Below are 12,618 nucleotides of genomic sequence, written 5' to 3'. Positions count from 1 at the left end.
CAGCAGGAGTAGGAATTGTGGAGTTCTGTGAGGATTTAGACTACACATAGGCAAAATCTGCCTTAAAATTCTGTCCTGTTAAAATGGCCACTGCACCTGCTGACATGGGAAGGCTCTGCAAGAGCTCTTCTATTAGATTTATGATCTGGCCAGTCAGCAACATCTTGCACAATAGGACTGGCACGTACATGCACAGGTCAAAGTAAAGGTTCTCCTAGAACACATTCTTTTATACTGAACCATTTGGCACAGGGGAAATACCTTTACCACCTAACTTTCCCCACGCAAACATGCTCCATACTTAGCAACAACACTCAAACAGCAGAACCCACAATAAAAATGGGGAGAACCGAATGTGGGTATCTGGGTACGGGCACACCATACACTGATATGAACTAGACTTAGGCTGTTTAGGCTGGCCTTTATGCACCTATTCATTTCAGAGTCACAGTACACATAACACAAGTAAGATTTGGGCTGCTACATGCAAACTTGCAAAAGTTTCCTTTGCTTGTGGATATGAATTGGTAGCCTCTAGCAGAGGCCAGGAAAGCCGTCTAGCAGCCAAAATTACACCCAGCCACAGGCAAGAACATGACCCTACCAGGCAGAGCCAGAAATGAGATCAAGGGTGTTCTATACAGTGTAAAGGGGAAATTTTTTCCCTGTAATATAATTCAAAATAAGTATTTTCAACTCTACTTTAAAACCCCTGGAAATCTTCCATCATCCCTTCTCAGTGCAAGGGATTTACAGAGCTGTCTCTCTGTCGTGGTTTAGGTCACTCTCCTACAGTGAGGTGGGCAGCACTGCATGGCAGAGTATGCAGCAGGTTAGGCAAGGGGACCTATTTCAAAGGTGGTTGGTTTGAATCCCAATGTGAGAAGACAGAAGTTCTCTGTCAGAACTCCCACATGCATTTCATCTTGAAGTTATAAAGAGAGAGATTTGGTAATTCTTGTACAGTAGAAGTGTCCAAACCAAGTGTTGAATGCTACAGAGTAGGAATAAGAACTAAGTAAGACTGTCTGGGTCTTCCCAAAGGAGTTAGATGGACTTGTCGTAGCCAAGTTATTCCAGTAATACTGGTCTGGTCAGAGTGAGGGTGATCTGTGCAGTGTGCAAGGTGGGTTCCCTCTTAACAAATTGTACTGCTTTATAAAAAAGCCCGGATGTATGTTCACATGACAGCTTCTTTTTCCATCTTAATGTGCAAGTCATTATGTGGTTTGTTTTTGCAAGGGATAGCAGAAATTTCACCTTCTGACAAGGCATTGGATATTAACGTTTGTTTGACCATGTCGATATCACACTCTGCTTTGCGAATCTTCAGCCTCCCTTTCCTCGATGCTTTGTACTCCAGAGCATCAAGGGTGTTGTATGGGGACAGACAGCTTGCAAACTGACAGAGATTTGATGGACAGAGACCCATTTGAAAATCATGACCTATATGACAGACCCATCTGTCCCTCTCTAGTTAGCCTTCCACCCTTGAAAATGTCCATATTAACAGCAGTTGTCACAGCGGCATGGGAAAAGCATCACTGTATTACTTCATTTGTATTTATTCTTGGTCATAAAATCATACAGTATGATTTATATAGTTATATATGACAATTCATACTTTATTTATTGTTGGTTCCACCACTTCAGCAGATATAGCTTAGACTCCCTTCTGTCTTTTCTTTATCTCTTTCTCAGAATTATGCTTTAACTGTGTGTATTACCATGCACCCAAAATAGTAGGATTCATTAGAGTATTTTCCAGCATTTTACTTCCCTTATCATCTCCAGCTATTAGGCAACCTCCTTGCTTTTACAGAGTACAGCTACGTTACATTTGCCAAGGATTCTAGCATCCTGCTTCGTTCACCTGTCAACCTGAATCAGAGCCTTCTGCATAATGAAATACTGACTTGCTTTAGGTTAAGATGAAAAGGCCTGATTTGAGATACTGAACTCTTAAAATAGCATCAAGTTTGTTTTAGATGAGAGCAAATTTTTCTGGCAGTTTCATGCACAAAAGACTAAATTATCTGCTTTAGAGTAGTTAATACAAAGTGTGGGTATTGTGATAGCAAATTTCCTTCCAAGGACAGAACCTGGATGCTATTCATATCCCTACAACACCAGATTAAGAGCTCAAACTTTATGGAAATGGGTGTATTGAGACCAGAACATTTAAGTACATATCATGTTCTGACTAAGCAAGACATTAATATGATTAATCAATGCAAAGGGTTTTTTCCAGATGTACAAAACCTACTCTGTAACCACAAAAGAATTCCAGCAGAAAACACTAATCCCTGCTGCTAATAGTCCCAGGTGTGCCAATGTTGTGCAATGGGTGTAGAGCTGTATCAGTTCATCGTGAACTTGTGGCAATCAGCAGGTCTCACGTTTCAGCACATAAGGTGCCTCAGGTTTATGCATCTCACTGCAAGAGAGGCTGTCCCAGACCATATAGTGTATGTTGGGAGAACCTGTTCTGCTTAAGAACTCCTCACGTCTTTGCTGGGCTCCCTTAGGTTGTGTAAGCGCAAGAACTACCTTTCTGGGGGGTTTTGTTGCACAGAAGGATGTCCACGGCACCGCCGTGCGTGGGTCACATCCAGTTCACAAAGGTCAACTAAGGGGTCTGCCAGCAGCACTGACAGGCTTCTCTGTGCTGCCAGCAGGGTTCGGAGGGACCACCAGGGGCCTGCTCAAAGCACGAACTGCTGGAGTGAAACCCGTCAGGAAAAGAGCTGCACAAGGTTCCCTCAGACAGCTGGGTTGGTTCTGGAGCAGACAGAAATCAGGGACCAAAAATGCCCTTCTCACTGTCCTCGTCTAATGCCCGGCTTTCCCTGCTGTGTTTAGTCAAAATGAAAACAGAGCTAAGAGCAAGCACAAGGGTGGGAACGTAACAGCTCCATCACTCACCATATATTTCCATGCGGCTTCATCTTCTCTTGATTCTCGATCTGCCCCCCCTGCACGAGGCAAAGACCTGCCCTGCCATGTTAGATGTTCTACAGAAGAGCCTGGCTGAAGCAATGGCTGCTCTTTCTCCCTGACAGTGGTCTGCCCTACCCATACTGACAGAGCAACCCAGTCCTTCCTGCCTGGAAGCTGCGGCCGGAGAGCAGCAGAACAGACACCCGCTGCTCCCACTGGATGCCGTAGGAGGGCTCTCCATCAGGCACTACAGTTTCCCTAAATGTGTAGGCAAATCTAAGAATATCAGCTCAAAACTGAAGAAAGAGGAAAACGTTCTTTGTTGCTCCAGAAACAGAGCAGACAGCAATAACTGCTTTTCATATTTCTTGCCTGCCCCCTCAATGACATGGCCTTCCCCAGCAGTTTAGCATGTGGCTCTCGAGTCTGAGAATGATGATGAAAATAGCAAAGCAGAAAGGATGAGAAAAGTTTCTATGGACTAAGTTTGGCCAGGTAGCAGATAGGAAATTGAAACAAGAAACTTCTGGCAGTCAGAGACTTGATACGATCAGCAGAAGCTTAAAGACAGGTACAATGAACAGTACCCATGGAGTCTCACAGACTTTAGGGACTCTTTTCCATTTAGGAGCAACTTTTTACTAAAAGAGCTTCTAACAAGTCTGGCTGATTGCAAGTGAAAACAGTCAGCTCTAGTTGCAACTGCTTTTGATCCTTTTAGTACTAAGAAAGTGACTGAATACTGCACCACCAAGATTTGAAGGGCTTCCAAGAAAACAAACCACTGTGGGAAGTTTAAATTAAGTCCTTGGGCTACATTGCTTGAACAACAAGCAGCATTTCAAAATAATTCAGAATGTCACTGAATTTTTTTCCCTTTTATAAAGAAAAAAATCAAGTCTCTTTTTTGAATCTGCTAAACCATTTGTTCTCACTAGAAAGGCAAAGCTTTCTCTTCTTTCCACTTCTTTTCAAATTGATAAAGCTATACAAAGCATGTTAAATAAACCCAGTATAATGAAAAGACCAGCGCTGTTGAATTCCACAAGATACATGCCTCTGAAAAGGAGGTCCTTTCCAAGCATCCTTAGAGAGAAGGTGGGGTCAGTGAAGGTATTTTTCCAGTTAATATCTTACTTGCTCTCCACAAAACTGCTTAACTTGCTCCAGTGGACTTTTCTGCAAGATTGAAGTATTTAGATGCCATTTCAAGACATGAAACAAAACCTTTAAAAACCAATAGGTCTTCCCTTGGTGAGAGTTCCCAGGGAAGAAATACCAAAACAGATTAATACCACCTGCTGAAATAATGACAGGGAAATCCCTGAGTGGACCTGTCTCAAGATCCATCACTGAGCTTGTTGTTCCTTTCAGCAGCTCTTTCCAGCAGCTTTCTGGTTAAAGACGCTCAGTGTCAGACAATAGGTCTAAATGATTTCGGGTAAGCAGCTATGGACTTCTGATTGTGCCACTGAGCCATAGAGAAAAATGAAATGGGCAGCACTGAAAAAGTGTCTTTGACTGATAAATGGCACTCAAAAAGCCACGCCAACGTTTTTGTGGAAAACCACAGTTCTTTGCTTTTAGCCACTGTTTAGACCAATGATTACTAATAAGCCTGATCTAATTGCTGAAAATACAGAAGAGATACAGTATTGCACTGGGCTGACATCATTAGCTTTGCTTATTGCCTCCTGGTTCCTTTTCACTTGTGGGATTAGCATGCAGTCAGGGCAATAGGGACTGGGCAAAGGAGCTGCAGGATGACTTAGTGCTCCAGGAGATCAGCATGCCCTCCCCTGGGGCTCTGGGGAAATACAGGAACTCCTTGGCTCCTGACCTGGTCCTTCTTCACTGTCAGGGCTAAAAAAACCCCAGACTTTTAAAACTAACTCCCATGTGAAAAGGTACCAGTTACCACAAGTGCCTCTGTCAGCGCAAGGCTGCCAATGACACTTTCATGTTGTCTGATGAAAAGACTCTGGTGCCATGTATTCATCTGTGATTCGAAGATCTATTTTCCATATGGCAGCTGCACTTTCATGCACAAAGCAACAACAACAACATTATTTAAAAGTGACAGATTATACTTTGTCAAAAATCAGTGCAGATCAGAATTCCTCAAGACAAGCACCCATTCAGACCTATGAACACAAGACAGCATCCCTTGACTTTGAGGCACACACCTCAAATAAAAGTTACTAACAGCCTCTCAATCTCCGTAAGAAATGCTTTTTCCTCTTTGGCAAGAACATAAGTACTACCTCATTCACATTTCATACAAAATTTCAATCTGCTTCGTGTTGGTGTATTCACCAGTTTCCCATGCAGTCTGTTGCATGCCCTCACGTTGAGAGGCACAGCTTCTGCTATTGCTGCACAAATTAGATGTGAGTGGCCTCATGTTCCATTTCAAAGATGACTGAGCAACAGGTAGTTGAATGCACTCTAAAACTGTTATTCTAGTTATGTGAGTGGTATATAAGGGTGCAGTTGCAAACAAAATTCTGAAAGATGCAATTCCTGTTGGCTAAATTCCTTGCAGAAGAGCAGTCTCATGAGTGGCCAGTGAGATACTCACAAGCCCACTCAAGAAATGCATCAGGAATTTTGCTTTATTTTCCTTATATGAGTTTTTGTGTATTTTTCCTTACAAAGCTATAAAAGTACATCAATATTAATTTCTTAATTTTCAGTTATAAAGTGTACAAATTACTAACACAGTGCCATATACTAGATGACCTTTGAAGGTCCCTTCCAACCCGAACTATTCTATGATTCTATATAGTGGTATATATTGCACTATAAAGTGACGTACAGATGGCTCAGATCTGAGGACTGAAGAAAGTGATGTGTCTGAGTATGTAAAGTGGGGTGAGGGCAAGAGATCGGAGCCAGGCCCTGGGCAAACCAGGTAAGGAAGAGTTCAGGAGACGGCTGCCTCATCCTAAGACCTTATGTAATATCCAGCCATTCCACAGGAGGGTGGCAGTGGTTGCCTTGCCAAGTATTTATTATACCCCAAAGAAGCACAGGGCTAGACCCCTCCAAAAAGCACAACCATTAGATAATTACCATTCCTTGAATTTTTATCCCACATAATCCGTCTGCCAGGAGCTGATGGCAACAATAAAAGTTCATGTATCAGTGTCACCAGTGCTGTCTTGAGCCCTCAGAAGAAATTAAACTCAGTGCTCAGTGAGCTGAATTCCCATCTACAAACACCAATTAATTGGCTTCACAAGCAGTATGCTGTTGAAGAGAGAAAAGCAAGGGACAACAGGGAAATAATACAGGTAACACTTAATTAATCCTTCCACACCGTATGATTATCTACAGCCCTGGTCTTGGGTTGCTGAGGAGGCAACTGCTAGCCCAGCTGCTTTCCTTCACCCTCCCTTCTAGCTGCAAAGTGCCAGGGCTGTGCCACCAACCCCACCGGTACAAAAGCTCCCTGCAAGCTGCAGGTGACAGTGTGACTGGTCTTCAGCGACTCCTGCTGCATTGCTGGCTCAGCCAGCATCTGCTACCCCAGTGCTCAGCGAGCGCTCCCGCAAGGAACAGAGCACGCAGACTTCTTGCTTACAGGAAAACTTCTACACAGACTTCTCGTCTCCTGCTTACAGGAAGTGAAATTGATTCTCCTGCTTCTTTTACGCTGCTCTATGATTCTTGTGTTCCAAGACCAAATGATTACTTAAGGAACAGCACGATTTACAGGCTAGGAAGAAAAAAAGCCGAAGCAAATAGGAAGAAGACTTTCTCTCTACTTTTCCCAGAAGAATTCACAGACAAGGACACACACTTGGGTTCTTGCTGTGCTTGGTTTGATTCCGAGACCTTCACATCCTAGATAAATCCCTGAGCCACACAGCTTTGTTTGTCCTTGAGCTGATGGATGGAATTCCTTTTAGAAAATCTATTTCTGTGCTAGAGCAGAAGAAAATCAAACACCAAAATGTTAGTATTTTTCATCAAAGAATCGTGAGTTACAATCTGCCTTTTAAGGTTCAGTGGCTTTTTATTTTCAAGATGCCATTAGCAAGCAGGAAAAAATCTGCAGGAGTTCATTCCCTAGTGAAGATACACTCAACCGCGGGAGCTCTTGGGACAAAAGAAAACACAAAACCCAGCAACAGCATTAATAATTTCAATCGATAATCGGCCTGATTCAACCTCACAAGGCAGAGCTTTTAAATTAAGCTCCTGTCACTTCCTGTGTAATTAATGTTGGTATTATTTTTATTTTACAGTAACAAGCCTTTAATATGTGTGCACAAGGAGAGGTGGAGGAAGCTGTTCTTTAGACAACAAAAACACCCATCTGTTTTGTGGGAGAAGGCGAGGAATAAAGCCAGGCAGCACTACCTGCTGTGTTTTTAGGGAAAGGAAGAAGAAACCTGTTTGGTTCATCTATTTGGTTCACAGGATCATGAGGGCCTGATAATGAGAGAAAATGAACAAATATATAACTCGTCTGGCCACGGAATGGCTGCTTGCCTCACTAAACGGTGTTCGCTATGCTGAGCACATTACCATGGGATGCAAGCAGGGGACACCAGTCGCAGGGTCAATGGAGGTGATCCTTCCCCTCCACTCAGCACTAGTGAGGCCATATCTGCAGTACTGGGTCCAGTTCTGGGCTCCGCAGTACAAGACAGACATGGACTCACTGGAGAGAGTCCAGCGAAGGGCTGCAGAGATGATGAAGGGACTGGAGCATCTTGCATGCGAGGAAAGGCTGAGAGAGCTGGGACAGTCTAGCCTGGAGAAGAGAAGGCTCCAGGGAGTTCTCATCAAGGTGTTGTAACCAACATTCCCATACCCAATGGGAATGAAAGAAGAAGGTGCCAGGCTCTCTGCAGTAGTGCCCACTGACAATGGCAGTGGGTGCAAATTAAGACATGTTAAACAATCTGAACACAGGAAATGACTTTTTTTTTTGCTGTGAGGGTAGTCAAACACTGGAGCAGGTTGTCCAGGTATCTTGTGGAATCTCCATCCCTGAAGGTATTCAGAAAGTGGCCCTGCTTGAGCAGGAGGGGTTGGACCAGATGACCTCCAGAGGCCCCTTTTAACCTCAACCATCCCTTGATTCTGTGAAGTACAGCTATGACTTGTCCCCTTCATATCTCTGTTGTTTCTAACATTGTTGTTACTCTTTTTAGCTTTGTTTCCTGGGGCCTTTAACTGTTGCACGAAAATTTCAGATGAAATTCCCAAAGGGATTCTCCGAAGAGTGGAGAGGTTTGAAATCCAGAAAGCTGATGGCCTGTGTCACCTAGAAGCTGTTATGTAAGAGATGTTTTGGGTGCATCACTGTGAAATGGGTACTGTCTAGTTAAAACCTATTAGGTGCCATTTAAGCAAGCAGAACCTCAGAATGATAACAGAAATTCAATGAAAAACAAGATTTTTAATTTTATGTGATTTCAGAACTGTCCTTCCTTATGCTATTTAAACTTCTGACTGCTAAACCTGAATTTCCTTTCACTGATAATATTGATCATTATTCAGCCTGCACTAATTTTGACAGTTACTTTATTTTCAGAACCGAAGAATGACTCGTGTACCTTAAGACTTCTGCTGAACTACTGATGAATCAACTACTGATCCTCTACAAACCTTGCCTAAACTCATTAAATCTTCTTTACTTATGTACATATGCATTTCTTTCTTTTCTTTTTTTCTTTTTTCTTTTTTTTTGGCTAGTATTGTTTGGGTTAAATGGGTGAATTTCAAAGAAATCCAGGCATTTTCTTCTTTTAGGCATTTGCATGATGATAAGAATAAGATTAAGAATGAGAATGAGAGAAAGAATAAGAATAAGAATAAGAATAAGAATAAGAATAAGAATAAGAATAATAAGAATGAGAAAAAGAATAAGAAAAAGAAAAAGAAAAAGAAAAAGAGAAGGAAAGAGAAAAAGAATACTGATGTGGTCTACTTATTTATTGGCCATAGAAATGTACTATTTTGCATTGTGGTTCTTTTCAGACCCACTGAAGTAGTAAAACTTTTTCCAGATTTTGGAAGACAAGTGTAATCATGCAAACCTTAGGCCCTAGCTTTTACATATTTGAAATCAGACAAAAGTGAATAGATGTAGTATTAAATATAATTTATTATTAACAAGTTCTAGCTTTGTGGTCTCCATAGGTGAGTGGTAAGTATGATTGTTTTTAAAAGTTTGGGAGTGAAATTTTTTCCTTGAAACTAACAACCATTTTTTGCTCTGGCAGTCTCTACATAGAAGGCAGAAAGTTTTGTGTGAGCCCACGGATTAGAAAAGTTAAAAAATGGATGAAGAAGAATAAGCACAGGATTCCCAGAAAGAAACCCCATGGTAGCAAGCAGAGAAGAATCAGAATTATTAAAAGAAAAGGAAAGAAACAGTAACAGGATAAAGCAAGCTCCATGATGAAGATACCTGTGACGTATGGCATTGTGAACGTAGATACCAGACTTTGTCAGTGATGGATGACTAGCATTAAAATGACTTTTCAAGGACCTATGTGCTAGAGCAAGCAGTAGCAGAAAACATCACCTTACGTAAGAATGATGCTGGTCAGATTACCAGCCAAATGATAAGATGTTCCTGACAATGCCTTGTAGAACGTACTCTCTGTACCTAAGTCCTAAATTCAGACCTAAATCCTCCTCTTTCCTACCCTACTTTCATAACAATCTCCCATGTAATTTCTATTTTAACATGCCAGTATGCAGTTCCTTCTCATTGCTCCATTTTCCCAGTACTGTTCTTGGTCCTTCCTTGTCTGAATCATCTTCGTGCTGTCACCTGTTTTGTTTCTATTCTTCAAGTCATTACTTTTTCTTCTTACATAATTTTACAGATAGCTTTGCAGATAGTAGTTTGGTTTAACTGACCAAAACCATGTATCTTTTACCTATTCCAAACAGTCTCTGCTCCCGGCTGTTATTATCATGAAATATCATTTCAGTGATAGTAACTGAGACTGTTTATCGAGCCCAAAGTGTGGCATCCGGAGCTATGCAACAAAGATAATCTCTACTGCCTTTGTTCATTCAATTACCTGCTCAAACGCTTCAGATGAGTCCTTCCTACTCTCTTTGCTGAATTTCTAGTAACTGGCATTGAAAATTGCACATACATGTCAAAGCCTTTCTTTGTAGACTAATGGTGATGCTGGTCTGACTAATGACTAGTGACTACGCCACTCCATAACCTTCACTGCTCTGCACTGCCTCCTCCTGTGTGGCACAATCTCCAGTTCCCTTCCTTCTTCCTTAGAAACTTCGAGCTAATTTACTATTTCCACAAAACCATCTCAGTCAAAAGCACTTTTCCTCAGACAGGCATACGTGGGAAGCAGCAAATGAGGGAAAAGAAAGGTCTTAAATACTTAATATACAGCATAATTCTGTTCTTCCTCCTCTTCCCCTACTAATTACTGTTTGTTTCCACTCACTGCATTTGACTTAAATTAGCTCCTCAGAGGTGTCTCTTGGGTTTGTTCTGCAATTGTTATGTCAAACTATGTACTGCAAACATGGGAGAAAGCATGGCAGATGACTGTAGATAGAAGCAGCTGCTTTTGGTTCCCTAAATAAAATAAAGATGAACATCTGTACAAAGCAAATAGAGAACAGGTAGCATACTCCCACAGATGCACATCTGATGAAAAAGGGTGACTCCTTTCAAAACAGATATGAGAAAACAAGAAACAATTACCTTCTCTGATGATCCTAACAGGGATGATGCAACTCAGCTAACTCCTCTTCCAGTTTCCAGAGAATATTGTATATACCATTGTACCATATGCCAGTCTACACTACTGTGTACGCTGGTGTATCTCCATCCTCTGCCTGCTGAAATGACATGCAGGAAGCCTTCTGCCAGGAGCAGGAGCTGGGATTGTTCTCTCTGGCTCTGAACACACACACACACACACACAGACACACACAGACACACACAGACACAGAATCTCCTCCTCCTGAATGCTGTGATCAGCATGGTGGTGAGGCAGAGGATGGACCCTGGCTGATGCTAGCTGAAATGGCACACATTTGCCACCATTCCATCTGCAATCTGATGCTGCATTGCCTGTACACCGCATGGATATGGTGAATGAGTATTAGACAGAATCCAATCCTCCTGCACCCAGGTCATCAGAGAGCCAGGAATGCTAGATCGCTAAAATATATTACACTACAATATCTACATCTTACTGTTTCTGGCAATTCTATTTATTGTCTTCCTCATGTTCTGCTCATGATTCTGGATTTTACCTTCACGCTTCCCTTTTGAATCACAGATTTCTAGGTGGGTCTATGATGGCATTTCAGCTCCTCCTAGCTTTTCCATCAGTGCAACCAGTAGCCTTTTGAGTGTATAGGGTGTACCCTAAGTAATGACTAAAGTACAGAGTGTACTCTTATTTCCATGCTGTTCTATCAGAGTTTATGAGTATTTCATATTAGAGCTATGCAACTAGCTTTTCAGGCTGATGCAGGCATGCCTGACAACCCTGTCAACCATCCAACTGTTTCACTTACACAATCATTCAGTGTCGGCACTTGATAAAGGCAAGTCAGGAAAGTTTGGGAGATCTGAGAAAGAAGGAAGCAAAGTTAAGGTGACAGTACAGATGAGAAAAAGTGAAACTATGGCTCTAGATGAGACCACAGCAGCATCACCACCATAAGTGGAGTCTGTTACGGGAAGAGGAGGGAAGGGAAGACCCTGTTGGTCTGGCCACAGGCTGCTGGGAAGATCCATGCAGCTTACAGACCTGTCAGTTTTAAGCGTGCAGCACAGCTGTGGTTCTCTCTCTGGTTGGAGAACAGTATCTGCTTCCTACTGGTGACCTCTTTTTGTACTGTCAGCTTTCCTGGCCCCCGCAACTTAGATTCTTACTGGTTCAACAATTACTGCTTCACATTTGAAATCATATAACACTGCTGCAGTTCCCCCTCTTGCGCATAGGGTGTAAAAGCAGCAAAGTGTGATCTAAACACAGTTTTATAGTTTTTAATAACTGGAATTGTTACAATTTCACAAATATTCTAAGACCCAGCCATCTCTGCAACTCAAATATTATTGAAATGTTTGCATTTACTGGACCTACTTTAAGACAGGCTTTGACAGATTTGTTTACATTTCCCAGTTCTTCAACATGTGTGTTATTGTGTATCAGGTTCTCCTGTCATCAGTTGATCAAATCGAGAGATCACCACATGACAGCTGTGTTTCAAGTTTGGGTTCCTGTTCATTCTTTTGGGAACTGAATTAGAAATAACTTCTACTAGTCATTCAATCCTAGAAACTTTCTCCCTTGATATTGGATTAAGAAGTAACAAAACAGCATTTAGAAAGATCTACTGTCTGGTACAGCTTCATTTATCCCTGAACCCTAAAATAGAAATACATGAAAGAAAATCCTTCAAGTTCCCAAACCTTCATTTGGGTGACCTCAGACTCCCTTCAGCTGAGCATTATTTTCGACCTTTGCTATTTTGTGCTTGGCAAAAAAGTAAAATCAATACTTTTTTCAATAAAATAATCTCAACATGTTGTTTTGTGGAAGAGATTACTATTACACATGACTTTGTTTTCCCTGAAAATGCTGGGTAAAGCTTTCTTTTCAATGTGTTTCGGCACATAAAGATGTATTTGGATGCATCTGAAAATCCCAG

General features: G+C 41.8%; 1 protein-coding gene across 1 annotated transcript in view; it reads left to right on the top strand.

Annotated features, from left to right (window-relative positions):
* LOC104403577 (C-C motif chemokine 28-like) overlaps positions 1-9,339 on the top strand; it is a 10,288-nt gene extending 949 nt beyond the window's left edge. Inside the window, exons 2-3 of the mRNA XM_010011765.1 lie at positions 8,109-8,235; positions 9,183-9,339. Coding sequence (XP_010010067.1) covers positions 8,109-8,235; positions 9,183-9,339 — 284 coding nt within the window. The remainder of the gene's footprint in view (positions 1-8,108; positions 8,236-9,182) is intronic.
* The last annotated feature ends 3,279 nt before the right edge of the window (positions 9,340-12,618 follow it).

The sequence above is a fragment of the Nestor notabilis genome, unplaced genomic scaffold (genome assembly GCF_000696875.1).
Source record: "Nestor notabilis isolate BGI_N333 unplaced genomic scaffold, ASM69687v1 scaffold24733, whole genome shotgun sequence".
Taxonomy (NCBI): domain Eukaryota; kingdom Metazoa; phylum Chordata; class Aves; order Psittaciformes; family Psittacidae; genus Nestor; species Nestor notabilis.
This window is presented reverse-complemented; position numbering and strand designations above follow the sequence as displayed.